An 18,555-nucleotide genomic window follows, 5' to 3' on the forward strand; every position below is an offset into this window, starting at 1 on the left:
TGTGAGTGCAGCTGGATGATAAATTGGACTGGACTGCCAATACTGGTGCTCTGTGTAAGAAAGGACGGAGCCGACTATACTTCCTTAGAAGGCTTGCGTTCTTCAACATCTGCAATAAGATGCTGCAGATGTTCTATCAGACGGTTGTGGCGAGCGCCCTCTTCTACAAGGTGGTGTGCTGGGGAGGCAGCATAAAGAAGAGGGACGCCTCACGCCTGGACAAACTGGTGAGGAAGGCAGGCTGTATTGTAGGCACGGAGCTGGACAGTTTGACATCCGTGGCAGAGCGAGGATAACCGAGCAGGCTCCTGTCAATAATGGAAAATCCACTGCATCCACTGAACAGGATCATCTCCAGACAGAGGAGCAGCTTCAGAGACAGACTGCTGTCACCATCCTGCTCCACTGACAGACTGAGGAGATCGTTCCTCCCCCACACTCTTCAATTCCACCCTTGGGGGTAAACGTTAATATTATACAAAATTATTCTCTGTCTGTTATACCTTCATTGTTATCTCTCTTTAATTTAATATTGTTATTTACCAGTATGCTGCTGCTGGAGTATGAGAATTTCCCTTTGGAATTATTAAAAAGTATCTATCTATCTATCTATCTTGAACGTGCGAAATGCACGGTTGCCAGTCTGAGTGCTGCTACAATTAAGAAGCCACGCCTACTCCACACAGCTTCCTACTGTAAAATCCCCGCTTTCTCAACTGAGGGTCAGTAATTTGATCTGAACTGAGGTTGTTGCGCAAGTCCTCAGCTCCGCTCAGCCCTCTGTGTTCCGGGAATTTCAACCACGTCACCGGCCGTGAAAAAGAAAAAAATAAATGGGGGCAAGACTCGGAGAGGGGCCGAAAGAGAGTGGAGACGCCGTGCAGACGGGAGAATACCACACGGGAGGACGATCCAGAAGCAAAGTTAAGTAAATTAAACAAGTTGCCCACGTCACCCAGCCCTGCCCCTGCTGTCTTTACGATCCGCTCTCCTTTGCAGGAGTATCTACTTTTTAGACAGGCTGGATAAAAGAAAAGCATCTTGTTAGAAATCTACACATCTGACAACATGAACGTCTTCAGATTGGCGGGCGACATCACGCACTTACTTGCGATCATCATTTTGTTCGCCAAGATATGGAGATCGAAATCGTGTGCGGGTAAAGTAGCATTTTTATTATGAAAATAAGTAAAATAATAAGCTCTGATACCATTGCTCGAGTAAGCACAGTTGTTATTATTTGTATACTTGAAGGCGTTGTTATGATGGCATCATTAAACTGGTTTTGTATCGATACATGGTGGTCCAGATATAATTATGCAACTGTTCGACTGACAACCGTCTCCCGGCCATTTTGGAATGCAGGGCAGGTGCTGCCATCTATCGGCAACAAAAACAATTTTAAGTGCAGGGCAGGTGCTGTGAATTCTCTATGTAATAAACTTAATAAGTTATAGCGTAATGAACATTTCATAGTTAGGTCTGGACCACCCTATACTTCTACAACAGTATTAAACAGCAGCGAACCTAATATTATTAAACATACGCAACTCATAGCTCGATAAACAATGGGGCAAATATTTTAACTTTTAACTGCTTTAACAAGTTAAGCTTAGCTGCAGTTCACCCAAACGTGGATACACCATTTCTATTAATTGCAGAGAGAGAAAACACCTTTGAATCTTGCAGTCCTGTTTGCTTTCGGGCACCTGGAATCGTCATAAGCAGGCGATGCCTTCAGGCTACCAAGACTTTGTTCTGAACATTAAAACTGGTATGGGCCCCCCGAGCGAAGTGTGATATTCTTTTGAAAAAATGCATGGCCTGCTTTTGGGCAGATTAACCCGTCTGTTGATGCCGCTACAGCGCGGCTTCCTGGATTCTGATTTCCGTGACTTGGCATGGAGGACCCCAATATCAGCCTGCAATACCTATGACACAGATCAGTCAATGCCAACAACGTCAGTCACAAAACGGCCTTTGACTGTGATAACCCTTCTACAACCCTAATCTTAGCCATAGTGTAACGGGGCCCTAATGTTAATCATAGTCGAAAGCGATGGGTATTACGTGACTGACGTTGAGGGTGTTTCGTGCTGTTGAAGCATAACATACCCAAACTCATAGGTACTGCGGTCTGCAATTACAGTCTGTTGGAGCGTTCAGCTTTGAGGTGGATTGGCTCTGCTGATTTGGCCCCTGAAGAGCGCGTCTGTGTGTGCGCGCGTGCGTGCGTGCGTGCGCGTGTGTATGTGTGCGCGCGTACAACCTGGGACGGACTGGCGCGCAGTCCAGGCATTTGCTTGCTGGTCAGGGCGCAGCTTCTCGGCATCCCACCCCTGGAAAAGCGGATTTAGAGGATGGATGGATGGATGAATGGATCGATCGGTTGTGTGGGCCGTTTATTTATTATTATTATTTGTAGTAGCAGTATATGGAACAAGATGATCCACTGTGGCAGTAGTAGTAGTACTAGAGTGTGAAATAATAATAGTAATACTATCTGTCAGTCCTTAAGTTACATGTAATAACAGCACTGATCACCATTACTACCTTTAACTTTTTGTCAGCATACTTCAGAAGAAAATTAAATTGAGTTTCTGAAAGAAAGCTTTGAGTAAGCATTTTTTGTTCACCTGTTCATTCATTCTTTTCTTTTGCTTTTACATCAATCATATGGCTGAACCTAATCTGCATTAAAATTATAACAATGTCTGCTATTCTCAAGATTAACTCTACTTGGGACTTCTCGCCTTTTGTAGCACCCAGTGATGTCTGGATGTCTTTTATTAATCTTATAACTTTTTTCTTAGGGATCTCTGGGAAGAGTCAGGTGCTTTTTGCTCTCGTCTTCACCACACGTTATCTGGACCTGTTTACCAGTTTTATCTCCATCTACAACTCAGTAATGAAGGTGAGTTTACTCTGGGCTGAAAATGGTAACTGCTTTAGTATTATTATCATCTGTTATCCAGTGAGTCCTTATCTATATATTAATTTTTCATAATATATTACAGATTTTCAACAAAGTCTAATCATACTTAAAACCATAGTCATGTTTCTTATTTCCAATTCGTTATTTATTGACTTTACTGTATATGGGTGCACATACATTTTTGTAGTGTTCACTGCTTTCCTCCCCTTCCCAAATCCATGCATGTTAGATTAACTGGCAACTGTAAATCCCCAGAGTGTACAAGAGAAAGCCCCTTGTGATGAACTGGGGTCCCATCCAGTGCCGGTCCTTGCCTTGTGCCTGCTTGGGCTTCAGCTCCTTGTCAAGATGAGTTGTGGCATTAATACTAAAAAATTGGGTTCAGAAAAGAGGATGGATGTTTTTACTTTTTATAATATTTCATTATTTTGAATGAATTTATTATTTCCTATAGAATTGCTTGACATCTTGCTATTGTTATACTCTATGGTTGATGCTTTATTGAAGCAATTCTTTCTATTATTAATGGGAAAACTTGATTTGATTTTTTGTCACAATTATAATACACAGTATATAGTATTTAGTGAAATGCTTAGTTGCTGAACTCTAATGTACTAGTAGAAGAATACAATAAAATGCTCAATTCTTTAAATTTCAATACATTTCAATATGTATAGTGACATTATTATATTAATATTATATCAAATTATAGTAAAGGGATAACTTACTATAAGAGTATTCACAACAAGGCATCATGATGTGATGTGGACACCAAGGTATCTGAAACCGTCCACCCTCTCCATCTAAGTGTTGTTAATGCTGAGGGTGTGGTGGTGCATGTGCTGTTTTCTCCCAAAGTCCACAATCTGCTTTTTTGTCTTGCTGGCATTCAGAAGTAGACACTCGTCCTGAGATCATTCTGACAGTCTCTCTTCTTCATCCCAGTAAGCCTGCTGATTGTTGTTGGTGATCAAACCCATCACAGCTGTCATCATCAGCAAACCTGACAATTATATTAGTCATGTGCGGCCATGTATAATAAAAATAATCATAACAATAGCATTCTACATGCATGAAGCCAGTAATCAGTTTTTACTACTAATGTTGTTAGATACACAGTACCATATATACGCGTGTTTAAGTCGGGTCTTGAAACCCAAAAAATCGATCATAAAATCAGACCCGACTTATATGCCCGTTCAAAAATACGACACATAATTATTATTTTATATATTTTTTTACATCTTCTTGCTTCCTCCAATCTCACAACAGTTTCTCAGATGCACAAATTTTGTAGGGCAATTACCTATTTCTTTCGCCACTTCAACGACTTTTAATTTAAAACCAGCTTCATATTTTCTTCTGATTGAACGCTCCATCGCAGATAAGGGATACTCTTACGATAAAAGTGTAAGAGGATGTGAGATACAAAAAACACAAAACAGTGCAAACATCGCTTTAGAGTAGTTCGGGTATTACCGTGTGGACATGTAGGCACAACACATAGGGGAAAAAAGGCAGTGCGCTTCGTGGTACCTCTCTCAGGTGGACGTTAGCATATTGTAATCTCTTGCACCAATAGCGTGAGTTTTCCACATTTGACTTATACGACCAACATTATAAAATACCAGATATTATCCGGTAAAATCAAGCCCTGAATTATCTACGGGAGAACTTAAATGTGAGTATATACAGTAATTATGATGGGCAATGTGTGTTTAGTCCAAAGGGTGTGTGTATATTTATGTCTATTTATGTATTTATTTATTTAAACAGCTTCTGTAAAAAGCCAACTGTCCCCCAGGGGACAAATGTGTCTCTCTATCTTTCTAACCATCCATCCATCCATCCATCCATCAGGCTACTTCTTACGACAACAGACAGGTGTGCTTTCTTTTAGAAACATTAGCAGGGACATAATGACCCAAACGATAACACAATAGATTTGTTATACTGGAAGGATTACTTCATAATTATTAATAAAGTTAATCACTGTATCTGCTATATAATAATACACTAGGGTCTGTGTGTCCAGTCCATCTGACCAAACTTATCGGTCAGCTTACATTTAGTGACGTAACTAAAGAGGAACTGCGAGTGTCCAACACAGCAGGAGGGGAAACGGCACGAGACGCAAGCGGAGAGTCGCATTCAAAGACTGCAAGTGTAAAAGGAGGCAGGAGGTGAGAATGGCGCCTTGAAAATGAGAGAGTCTAAGAAGCAGGGGGGAATTTGGCTTTTTACAGATGCTCTTTAAATAAATAAATTCACGCATAAATAGTTAGATAAGCAGGTAAATAAATAAATATACACACACACTTTGGTCTGAACACACTAAAATGACTATAAAGCAAGAAAATCCAAAAGAAAGAAAAAGTTCTGTCTTGTAGTCCCAGTCACAGTGAGGCATTATGCAGACATATTGTTATTGTTATGAAGGACCCCCAGTCACATTTCTTGACACACTTCTACTGAATAATCTGTTGGCTGAAAGTCCTCAGTGTTACTGTGTCAGAGAGAGGATGTACAGCTTTATTCATAATGGCACTCAATTTTAGTTTTAATTCTTCACTATGACCTCCAGGGTGTCCAGAGTGCATCCCATAACTAAGTCTGCCCTTTTAATTACCTTGATGATTCGGTGGGCCTCTCCTGAAGTGATGTTACCAGCAAACACAATACGGCATAGAAAATCGCACTGGGTATCACAGAATTATAGAAGATGTAAAGAATGTCAGTTCCCATTTTTAACAGAATGTGTCTGTGAAGATTCTCAGTCATCCAGGTGAAATTATCTGGTAGTTGAGTCATGGCAACTGGACTTCTTTCTTGTTAGGTAGATACGTTTCACTGCTCATCCAAGCAGCTTCGTCAGTCTGAGGAATGTTGTTAGAGACCACAGTTTTATCCTCCAGGTTAGTTTCACTTCACACCTGTCCTGATTAGGCTGATTGAGTAAAACAAAGGAAGGGGGAGGTGTGGGCAGATGTATCAGTCACACCTTTTAACTGCCCCTACTACCTCCATAGAGTGGGTTGTTAAGAGTAGTCCACCTGATGGTGGTGTGAATTAGGCCTGATTTTCCTGGGGATGGATGAAAGGGCAGCATGATAAATTGAAGACAGGTTATGCCTAATGCCTCCAACTATGTTGAGTGAGGGGTTGTTGATTTGCACATGCAAAGCTTCCCTCACCCCTCTCTCAAACCACTGGTCTTCTCTATCAAATATCTGGACGTTATTGTCCTCAAAAGAGTGTCCTTTGTCCTTCAAATGGTGGTACATAGCTGATTCCCTTCTGTGCTGGGCCATCCTCCTGTGTAGCGGCTGTTTGGTCTCTCCAATGTACAGTTCAGGACACTCTTTGCTGCATTGAACAGCATATATTACATTGCTCTTCTTCTGTTTCGGTGTGCAGTCTTTGGGGTGGAGGAGTCTCTATCTCAGTGTGTTGGTGGGTTTGAAGTGGATAGATAGATAGATAGATAGATAGATAGATAGATAGATAGATAGATAGATAGATAGAAGGGGAAATTCCCATACTCCAGCAGTAGTATACTGATACAACAACAAAAAAAAAAAATTAAATAGTAATAAAAAAGCATGTAAAAGCAGACAATAACTTTGAGTAATGTTAGCATTTACTCCCCCGGGTGGAATTGAAGAGTCGCATAGTGTGGGGGAGGAACGATCTCCTCAGTCTGTCAGTGGAGCAGGACAGTGACAAAAGTCTGTCACTGAAGCTACTCCTCTGCCTGGAAATGACACTGTTCAGTGGATGCAGTAGATTCTTCATGATTGACAGGAGTTTGCTTAATGCCCGTCGCTCTGCCACAGATGTTATGCTGTCGAACTTTACTCCTACAATAGAGCCTGCCTTCTTAACAGGTTTGTCCAGGCGTGAGGCATCCTTCATCTTTATGCTACCTCCCCAGCACACCACCGCGTAGAAGAGGGCACTCGCCACAACCGTCTGGTAGAAAATCTGCAGCATCTTATTGCAGATGTTGAAGGACGCCAACCTTCTAAGAAAGTATAGTCGGCTCTGACCTTTCTTACACAGAGCATTAGTATTGGCAGTCCAGTCCAATTTATCATCCAGCTGCACTCGCAGATATTTATAGGTCTGCACCCTCTGCACACAGTCACCTCTGATGATCACAGTGTCCATGAGTGTCCTAAAATCCTCCACCAGCTCCTTGGTCTTGCTGGTGTTAAGGTGTAAGTGACTAAGTGTAAGGACTCAGAGTCGTATTGGAAGTCTGATGTATATAGGCTGAACAGGACCGGAGAAAGTACAATCCCCTGCAGCGCTCCTGTGTTGCTGACCACAATGTCAGACCTGCAGTTCCCAAGACGCATATATTGAGGTCTGTCTGTAAGATAGTCCACGATGCATGCCACCAGGTGTGAATCTACACCCATCTCTGTCAGCTTGTCTCTAAGGAGCAGAGGTTGGATGGTGTTGAAGGCGCTAGAGAAGTCCAAAAACATAATTCTTACAGCACCACTGCCTCTGTCCAAGTGGGAAAGGGATCAGTGTAGCATATAGATGATGGCATCCTCAGCTCTCACCTTCTCCTGGTATGCGAACTGCAGAGGGTTGAGGGCGTGGTGGACCTGTGGCCTCAGGTGGTGAAGCAGCAGCCGTTCCATGGTCTTCATCAGATGTGACATCAGAGCAACAGGCCGGAAGTCATTCAGCTCACTAGAACATGATACCTTTGGGACTGGGGTGATACAAGATGTTTTCCAAAGCCTTGGGACTCTCCCCTGTTCCAGGCTCAGGTTGAAGATACGCTGTAGAGGACTCCCAGTTCCAACACACAGGCCTTCAGCAGTCGTGGCGATACACCATCTGGACCCACTGCTTTGCTGGCACGAAGTCTTCTCAGCTCTCTGCTCACATGGGCTGCTGTAATTGTGGGTGGGGATGTCTCACCTATGCTGGTATCAGCAGAAGGATGAGTGGAGGATACAGTACTCCGAGGTGAGAGTGGGTTAGGTTGATCAAACCTATTAAAGAAGTTGTTCATTTGGTTTGCTCTCTCCACGTCTGTCTCGATGGTGGCACCCCGCTTCGAGCTTCAGTCAGTGATAATCTTCATCCCATCCCACACTTCCTTCATGCTGTTATTCTTCAACTTCTGCTCCAGGTTTCTCCTGTACTGCTCTTTCGCCGACCTGAGCTGGACTCGGAGTTCCTTCTGCATGTGCTTGAGCTCATGCTGATCACCACCTTTAAAAGCCCTTTTCTTCTGGTTCAAAAGGCCTTTGATGTCACTTGTAATCCATGGCTTGTTGTTAGTATAGCAGCGTACTGTTCTTACATCAACTTCTGTATGGACATTGTAGTTCCGGTAATCAGTTGTGCAGTCAACAGCCTCTTCAATGTTCTCACTATGTGACCCCAGCAGGATATCCCAGCCTGTAGTTCCAAAGCAGTCTCTCAGAGCCTGCTCTGCCTCAGGGGACCACTTCCTGAATGAGCGTGTGGTTGTAGGTAGCGCTTTCACTCTTGGTTTGTAGTAAAGCTAAAGCAGAACCAGATTATGATCTGCTTTCCCAAGCGCAGGCAGCGGGGTGGCGCTGTATGCGGCTTTAACGTTTGCATAGGTCGATGGTCCTATTTCCCCGTGTGTTACAGTCCACATACTAGGAGAAGGCAGGTAATGTTTTGTCCAGCGTTACATGGTTAAAGTCTCCAGAGATTAGCACAAGTGCCTCAGGGTGCTGCGTTTGTAACTTAGCAACTGTGAAATGGATGATGTCACTCGCTATCGCCACGTTCGCTTGAGGGGGGATGTAAACAATAACAACAATCACGTGTCCAAACTCTATGGGCAGGTAATAGGGACGCAGACTTACGGCCAACAGTTCGATGTCCCTGCAGCAAGTGGAGATTTTAACGTTTACATGTCCTGAGTTGCACCACTTTGTATTGACATAGAGAGCAAGTCCTCCTCCTTTCTTCTTCCCGCAGGTACTTGCGTCTCTGTCCGCTCTAACTGTGCTAAACCCGGGTAGCTCCACATTAGCATCTGGGATGGTAGTTGTTAGTCACGTTTCACTAAAACACAGCAAGCTGCATTCTCTGTAGGTTCTCACATTTTTCACCAGCACAGCCAATTTGTCGATCTTAGGTATGTGGTGTTTTCCAATAATCTTTTTTAACTTTTCGGACACACCAGCCATGTATGGAATAACCAGGTTCTTCTGTTGGTCCTGGGACTGTACCATTGTCCTTTTTCTGGAGCAAGATACTGCCATGTTAAAGGCCCACTTGGGATATCCACAGGTCTTAAGGGCTGTCTTCAGATGCCTTTTTTTTTTTTTTCTTCTTAGCTTCTGTGGAAGTGGGGATGTTCTCTGCTCTGTGGTGTACAGTCCTGATAACTCCTAGTTTGTGTTGTAGTGGGTGATGTGAGTCAAACAAAAGATAATGGTCAGTGTGGTAGGGTTTTCTGTAGATTTCTATTCCTAGCTTTCCCTTAGTTCCAATGATGAATGCACAATCCAGGAAAGTCATCCGGTTATCTTTGAAGTCTTCCCTGGTGAATTATATGTTAGTGTCCACTGAGTTAATGTGGTCTGTAAAGGCCTGTACCACCCAGATCTTGATCTTGAAAGAGTTGAGTGTTTTCTCCTCCATTTCTTCCGTGTACAAGTTGGCTACAATGGGTGACACTGGGGAACCCATGGCACAGCCGTGTCTGTCTGTAAAAGTCACCTCTGTATGAGAAGTAAGTGGTGTTCAAACACAGGGAGGCCACCCCCTGCCTTTATGTCCTTCCCAAGATACACAAGGAAGAAGCCCCCCACAGACCCATTGTCAGCAGCATTAACTCTGTCACTTACAACATTGCCAAATACCTGTCCACAATCCTAGCACCTTTAGTTGGACACATGGACCACCAAATACACAATTCCTAGGAGTTTGCTTCCAAGGTCGAGAGAGCTGAAACTGGATATGGATGAAACAATGGTATCCTTTGATTTCACATCTCTCTTCACCAGCAACCCACCACTGCTGTATTAACAGCTGTAAGGAGGAGACTGGAAGAAGTATCCACCCTCACCACCACAGAATGTAGTCTCCTAGGATGAACCCTGGCATGCTCCTGTCATCGTGTACTACATAGAGTTTTGAAACTACCAGCACATAAAAGGTTAAAACGAGTGTCCAGTGTCCTGTTTCATACACAATACACCATTCAAGTCTGGTCTGGTACTTGTGATGATGATTGTGTTGCATATTTGTGTGGTTTCATTCAATGCATAAAAAGTCAGTTTGCTTTCTGCAACCCTGTGGGCTCATCCATTGGATTGTTTGTAACAAATCCAGAACAAGAACGAGAACAGCACAGACCTCTTGGCATTTTTCTGACGACTATCGAATTGCAAATACCAACTTTATATGCAATTACTTGAAGCCATACTGTGGCTGTGTTTTCCCAAAATTACCAAAGTTCAAGGGCTTCAACTCAAAAAATGGGATTCAACAAAAGCCTGATGTGCAGAAATGATTCCACAGACAAAATATCTTCATTTTTAAAAGTTTAGTTAAGTTTCAAAGTAAACAGTTCACACAAAAAAGGAAATTAAAATAGCAAAAAAGGAAAAATTAATGTTAAGGGAAGTTCAATTCTAAGCTTAAACTTGTTACATCTCAAATCGTTACTATTTATTTAACATTTCTGAACCATTTCAAAACGGTCAGAAAACTGTATGTTTATCCCATTTCTAAGTTTAAAATGAGTCTTTTAAGTCCCTATGTACTGGGACCTATTCTAAACAACAACTGAGCTTATTATCACACTGTTTCTCAGTTACAGTAAGAAGGTTCTATCTCTTGCTAACTTATAGGGGGAAAAGACTATACCATGTTATGACTATGAAAGAAATTTATATTCTATTCAAATTAAGCAAACATTAATATGAGTTTAACTCAAAACTTAAATTTCAAAGATTGGCTCTTACAGTTTCAGAAGTCAAGTCGCCGCATCAAATGTCAGACTCTTGTGCAAACCATTTATATCAACTTGACATTTCTCTTGGTGGGGGTTAGAGGACGGATGTTAGTGAATCAATGTAAAATACATGTGTCCAAAATAATGTCTCTCTATTATATTAAAAAAATCCTAAATTGATACTTTTTGAAGAGATAATTTCAAGTCCCGCAAGATGAGACTTTGATCGTGAGATTTTTTTCAAGTCACACCCTCCTCTCAACCATATTCAACCATGCACACCGTACTCTCACCTCTCATTTGTGTGAATGCTTTTGTCAGACACACTTCCTGCTCTATCAGCTCTAATGAATTTTAATGTTTTCCTTACTTTAAGTTCCCAACTATTAAAGAACACGTATTATGTCCAGATCCTGTTGAAGAATTTCATCCCAAAGTGTTATCCACAGAAGAAATGAGTAGAAGGGCAATCCTAGCACCGAGAAACGATGAAGTCAAACGAATTAACACCAAAAATGTCAATCGGTTACACAGCAAATTGCTTAAATGCATATCAATAGACCATACTGAAAGTGTTGGTGGTGATAGTGAGGAACAGGAAAACATCAGCTTACAATATCTCATAGAATATCTACAACTGCTAACACCGTATGGTCTTCCACTGCACGAATTACTGTTGAAAGAAAAATGGATCCAAGAAAGGCAATGTAGTACATCTCCCACGGATTACATTAGACAACAAAGGAGATCTTGATATGCCATTCATATTAAAATGTTTACAGTTTTCCATTAGAACAGCTTTTGCAAAGGCAAATAACAAATCACAAGGACAAACATTCAAAAAATTTGGTTTATATATTAGAGAGAAGGAAACGATAATTACTCGCAGGCAGTTATATGTTGCGTTGTCATGATGAAAGTCCAAACACAGAATCAAAATTCAATGCGATATTGATGAAAAATGTATTCATAAGATTGTTTTTACAGAAGTTTTACAGTAAAAGTGTAAGTTGAAAAAGTGTTTGCGTGTTAATTTTCAAATCCAAACAGAACAAAATCATATAACACAACGAATAACTCTAACGCAACATTAAATAAAATTTACTTTCAAATTATTATGTTTTAAAATTTTTTAATATAGTTAATTACTCACTGTAATGTAAAATACCGTATTTATGCGTGTAGCACATGCACATTTTTTCCTGACAATTAGCATTAGAAAATCAGGTGCGCATCATACACGAGGAAATGTAATTAGTAATGTTTACTTCTTCTGCTTGGGCTCGCTCGCTCGCGCTCTCTCTTACCCACTCGTGCTCTCTCTTAACCACTCGTGCTCTCTCTCGCTCGCTTGCTCGCGCACTCACGCTCTCTCTCTCGCTCGCACTCGCACTCTCTCTCTCGTTCGCTTGCTTGCTCACTCGCGCTCCCTCTCACTTGCTTGCTCGCACTCTCACTCGACAGCGCTCTCTCTCTCTCTAAACGCTTCCTATACAATCACAATGCACATCTTACACAGGGCAAAACTTTTTTCGCGATTTTCTTTGTAAAAATTAGGGTGCGCGTCTTACACGAGGGCGTGGTACACGAATAAATACAGTAGTTAGTTCTAGTATGCATAAGTAACAATTCCCATGAAAATAAAAGTCTGTTTAAATTGTACATCCACACCCTCAAAGTGGCTAGCGCATAGCACCAGCCCAGGGATTGGCGAGTAAAGTGGGCAAGGGGCAAAGCCCCCAAGTACATTCTTAAAAATCAGTGCCCAAAGTGATTTTTCAGAGTGATGCCATGGGGGACCATTTTTGCTTCCCTAAAGACCATCCACATGAAGGTTCCAAAAACAACTTTTGTTCATTTAGATCCATAACAAGCTTCACACAGCAAATAACCATGAAGAGACAGTAATGGGCTCATGATTTTAAAAGGACATTACTGCTTACAACAACACAGGCTAAGTGCAGGTTTTCTAAATCTGTTAGTGTTCTGCTAGGTAGCTTACCATATATTAAAGATTTCAGTTTATTTAAACCATTGGGAAGTTTTTCAAGGCACAAAGGACCAACTTCAGATGCAAAGAACTCTTCCCAGAATGAAACAGTGCTTGGTCAAGCAATGGCTTCTATGAGAAACCATACAACCCAGAGAAGAAACATAAAGTGCCGGCATTAAAGAACCAGCCTTTTTAAGAGTGTACTTTAAATTTCCTAACCATCATGAGCTCAGTAAACAGACCTCCCATCTTAATAAATGCAGTACTAAACTCATTAAAGCCTGACTGTGTGACATGCTGCACAAATCATTCCATAATGTCCAGTCAGTCCATTTAAATAACAATGACGTGGATATCCGGTCATTTTGTGCAAATCAGACATTACTTTGAGGGCAAACTCCTTCACCAGGAGTGGCATTGGGGCATCGCACGAGTGCCAGATGCTGCAGCTTTCATTTTGATTGCTAAATGTGTGAGATATTTTTACATATAAATGTACTGTATATTCAAAATTACATACAAGAACACACTTCAGAAATATTAGAAGTGCTGTCAAATGCCCTTCATATTGATACTGAATGCTTACTTGTTTGAAGTGTTTCAAGGATGACATTCACAAATACATTTAAATTTTTTAATGTTGATAATGCCATTAATGTTTAATTATGCAATTCACAAATTCAGAACTCTAATGTACTTGGGCATCAGACTGAGACGCAGCCTCTCTCCACTGTGGCAACACCTAACAGGAGCAGTCAAAAGGAGATGAAGAAGATAGGTTATATCTATCAAGAGGAGTGTTCAACCTTCTATAAGATCCTAGTTAAACTATACATCTTCCGACGTACTGGGACACGTCATTAGTGATGTAATCTGGGTTTATCTCGTGTTTTGGGTCTTTTAATGTCAGACATCCTCTCCCAGACGACCTTACGTTCCACTGCTGTTTGTTATCTTAGCCACGCTCAACTCCTGTACCCACAACTAACTTGCCCTTTTTTGATTCTCTGAATCTTTGTTTTCTAGGTTGTGTTTTTGACTTTGGCGTACGCTACAGTCTGCCTCATCTACATACCATTCAGAGAATCCTACGACAAGGGAAACGATACTTTTCGTGTGGAGTTACTTCTGATACCTGTTGTTGGGTTATCGTTCTTGAAGAATTATACATTCAATCCTCTGGAGGTATGTGATTCTCACATGGACCTTCCTGTTACGTCCCTCTGTTCTTGAATGAATTGGCAGATGGCCGCTGGGCTCTAAACGTGCTTCTGCTCCTTGACCAAAATGCATGCCAATTCCTTTAAATGAAAGTCTTCAATGTGCACTTTAATCACGATGTCTGAATTGTTTGATTTGTGATTTTAAACTGTGGAGCAGAGGGCAGAATCAAAGAAAATCTGTCTTTGTCCCAGACATTATGGGAGGCACTATATATTTTGTATTTTATTAATTTAGCAGCAGTTATATGTCAGAGTTTTTTAGAATTTGATATAAACACCCATTCTATCATATTTGAAAAGTTCTCTGTCAGTTTCTACTAAAACAGTGACTGTGCTGCCTTTTGTTAAGAATAATAAGGCTTTATTTTGGGGTACCCTCTTCTGGTGGGAAGTTACTGAGAAATGCCCTGAGGGTGTAAGAGGCTATAGAAGGGTGTGTGTGGTGTGTATCCTGGTGCCACCTGCGCGTAACTGGACTTATCTCAGTCATTTCAGTTCCCCAGTATGCAGGAGTAAAATGCCCCATTGATTTGGGTGCAGAACTGAAATCTGTAATCAGTAGCCCCCTAAAAGATTCAAGCAATGGGTGATTTTATTTTGTTTTTTTAATCTGTAAACTGATGGAGGGAATCCACTGACCCACATTTGTATAACGACCAATGGGTTGAGAAACACTGGACCACATTATATTACACTGAAAACAAAACTAAATGGTGTACATTTTTGTTTTCCAAAGGCACAGTAAAGCAAATTAAAACAAGTTAAAATTTCACAGTTAGGCTTTCTATTTAACGGTCTATCCTTGTATTTCTCAGACTGCTTTATCCATTCTGAGGTAGCTGGGTCAATGCCAGCAGTAGTCAGGGTATCAGTTCATGGTATTACCCACACTGGCACACACAGGATAGGCCAAGGTGGAGTTAACCTAACAAGAGGTGTTTGAACTGTTGATGGAAACTATCTGGTCAGGGATGGAGCACACGATGTCTGCATGGATACTGAATTGGGAAACTGAACTTTGGTCCAAGAATTGTGCTTGTTCCTCTACTATGACACTCATCTGTCTATTCACCTTTCATTTTTTAAAGCTGTTTGTCATGGGCAGCATTGATAGGAACTGATTGGGCAGCAAAATAGATTGGCATCACATTCAGAAGTTTTTTCCTATCACAGGACACATACCCACTCCTACTCATGCTGAGTCACTCTTAAACCTAACACCATGTCTTTGATCTTTCCTACCATTATGAACGTAAAAAGGCCACAAATGGAGTATTAAAATATAAGTGTGATATTAAGACATGCCAAATGTCTTTTACTTTATTGTTTTTATTCCAGCACATAAACACCTAGAAACAGGATGGCGAAAACAAGTTTGAGGCCTCCTAAAAGTCCCACAAAGCAGGATGGGGCCTCCAGCAATCTGCCCAGATCTCGCTTCACTCCCAGTCAGCAGGCTTCACAGACTCCACAGCCAGGCTGCAGTCTACTAGGCCCAAAAATGGGGAGATGGATCTAAAACATCTTAAATCTCCAAGAACAATACAAAAATGCCATTCAAGACAGAGGAACTTTCAAATCATTGGCTTGTAAAGACAAATCAAAACAATGAATCTTTTAATGAAGAATTGATTTAGAATAAACAATAAGAAAATTAGGAAAAAAGGGAAAATCCCAACATGAGGTCCAAAAATCTGTAATCTAAGAAGAGAAGCAAAATATTCGAAAATGTAAAGAGAAACAATACTCAAGAAGCTAAATGAGCCACTGCTTGGACCATCTTTCTCACCTCAATATAAAGGTGAGGGTGGTCCGCATCAGCTGTGACATCAGGGTGACCCCACTGCTTGGGGGATCCTCCCGAAAAGTACAATGTACAATGTCAGTACTCTTAAAGACATGGTTACCAAATAGCAAACAATCAACAAACCTAACAGATATGACACAAAACATGAAAAATATACGAGGGATGTTTAAAACGTTTCTGCACTTTTTTTATCTGTATTTATTAAGAATTTCAAAAACAAATGACATCACTTTTCTACGTAATCACCTTCCTTTGCAATGCAAAGCATCGTACCAACTTTTTAATGCCATCAGCATTTTCGCAAATCACTTCCAGGGTTCTTTCTTCATTCTTCGTGGTTGTGGCTGTAGCCGGACGTCCAGAGTGCTCTGCATTTGTCACACTAGCACGGCCATTTTCAAATATTTCAAACCATTCATAGACGACTCTACGAAAGAGAACTTTATCCCCATACTGAGCACACATGCAGAGATGAATTTGTGCTCCCGGCACACCTTCTGCTCACACAAAGTGTATGACAGAGCGCTGTTCCTCTTTGGTGCAGCCATCTTCACCACAGGGTGACAACTCTTATACTAAACTGCAAGGGCAGCCGGCTTGCCAGACAGAACGAGTCACATGACACTCTCAGACACGACCAATTACTACTCCTCCAGCCTTTACCACTTTCCAAAAAAAAAAAATACGTGCGTAAACTTTTTGAATAACTATTTAAATAAAAACGCAACTAAAGGAATATAAAATAAGCAAAGCGAACAAAAATTGATGTCACTTAACATACACCTGTTTGGCAAGTATAGGAACTTTGTTACAAGTTTGTAAGGTAAATGCTTTTATAAGAGTGAATTTGCTTTAGAGTTGTGCTTTTTTTTGATTTCTGGCAGATTCTGTGGACCTTCTCGATCTACCTGGAGTCGGTGGCCATTCTTCCACAGCTCTTCATGATCACCAAGACTGGAGAGGCCGAGTCCATCACTACTCACTACCTCTTTTTCCTGGGTCTGTACCGGGCTCTCTATCTGGCAAACTGGATCTGGCGCTACTATATGGAAAGGTTCCAGGACCTGATTTCAATGGTGTCTGGCATGGTGCAGACCATCATCTGCTTGGGGGGGTGGGTTTGGCAAGTGACGTCCCCTTGTTTTACAGCAGCCACACACACCAAGGACACACTAGGGACAGTTTAGTATCGCCAATCCACCTAACCTGCATGTCTTTAGACTGTGGGAGGAATCCGAAGCACCCGGAGGAAACCCACGCTGACACGGGGAGAACATGCAAACTCCACGCAGGGAGGACTCAGAAAACGAACCTGGTTCTCCTAACTGCGAGGCTGCAGCGCTACCAACTGTGCCATCATGTTTTGTAATTGTATATATTGTGATGAAATAAGATCACAAAACAAATATAAAGTGCTGGGGAATTGCCCCGTATATTATAGTGCCACGGACCCTTCTCTAGTCTCTTTGTTGTTCCCCATGAGAAGACACTGTAGATACTGGCAGCAAGGATGTATTCAAGAATGGCTAGGAATTTGGTGTCTTATCAGATGGCCCACCACAATCTTATAAACTGTAATTCTGTAGAATGACTAGGAGGGGTCTTCAGGACTGTGACTGTGTCTAACATCGTCTGTTATACGTGAGTGTGGACCCTCCAGAGGTTTATTTTCTCCAGGGATCCTGCTGACCAAAGATTTTCTTTTCCATTCTTCTATGATCAATTGGCCGTATCTCAGGATTATTAATTGTTAGGATTCTTTTACGTTAATTAATGTGAAACTACTTTGTGTTTGAACAAGTCTATTTTTTATGTGTGTACACTGTATGTTTTGTTTTTTTTTTAAAAATGGAAAAGTATTTTAGCTGTAAATGTTTTCCAACATTCTAAGCCTGCACTCAGTGAAGAGCAGGGCCGCTATACAAATATGAAACGAAACGGACTGAGTTCACACACAGCGACACCCATTCACATGGCATCAAAGGGAGAAATGCAGCCTGACATGCTGTGTATCCAGATTGACACACAGGTGCAAAAAATGCTGTTTCTGTCTTTGTACTTTATCATTTAATATTTTTTAAGTTTGTATCCATACAGTTCTTGCAAAGTAGCTTTCCATGAAATCTGTCCCTTGGGAGTGCCCGACATTTTTCAAAACAACAATAGACTGAGAAGCTTCTTGAGAAAGCCTTTTTGTTTGGGCCATTTTTGAACCCAGAATTCAGCTTTAGGGATACCAGGACTATGCAACCCAATTGACTTGCGTTATTCAACACAATAACAGGTTTCAGCAGCGTTAATAAAACCGTATCTTTCATTTAATTTGTTTCATTTCTGTCAAAATCTCTCATTTGTTTAATTTTGACAAATTTATCTTATAATAAAATTATTTTAAATTATTTTTTCTGTATTTTTTATTTATTATTGACCTGTAAACCCTGTTGTTTCATTACTTGGTAACTTTGTGGACCCCCTCCACTGACTCGGCAAGTGTGGTTGTGAAGATGTACGTAAAGAGTGAGCTCTGCTTGTTCTGCTTTACAATCGATTGACTGTAATGGATCAGATGACATTTACTGTGTTTTCTTCATGTCGTTTATTTCTCTTTCTCACTGTAATCTGTCTTCT

At 41.2% G+C, this 18,555-nt stretch overlaps 1 protein-coding gene across 1 annotated transcript; it reads left to right on the forward strand.

Annotated features, from left to right (window-relative positions):
• Nucleotides 1-703: 703 nt before the first annotated feature.
• Nucleotides 704-17,173, forward strand: LOC120537015 (ER lumen protein-retaining receptor 3-like). The gene is made up of 4 exons (XM_039765609.1): nucleotides 704-1,159; nucleotides 2,814-2,914; nucleotides 13,924-14,082; nucleotides 16,812-17,173. The coding sequence occupies exons 1-4, from the start codon at nucleotides 1,069-1,071 to the stop codon at nucleotides 17,112-17,114; spliced, it is 654 nt and encodes a 217-aa protein (XP_039621543.1). The 5' UTR covers nucleotides 704-1,068; the 3' UTR covers nucleotides 17,115-17,173.
• Nucleotides 17,174-18,555: the final 1,382 nt, after the last annotated feature.

Source organism: Polypterus senegalus, chromosome 10 (assembly GCF_016835505.1).
Source record: "Polypterus senegalus isolate Bchr_013 chromosome 10, ASM1683550v1, whole genome shotgun sequence".
NCBI classification, from domain to species: Eukaryota; Metazoa; Chordata; class Cladistia; order Polypteriformes; family Polypteridae; genus Polypterus; species Polypterus senegalus.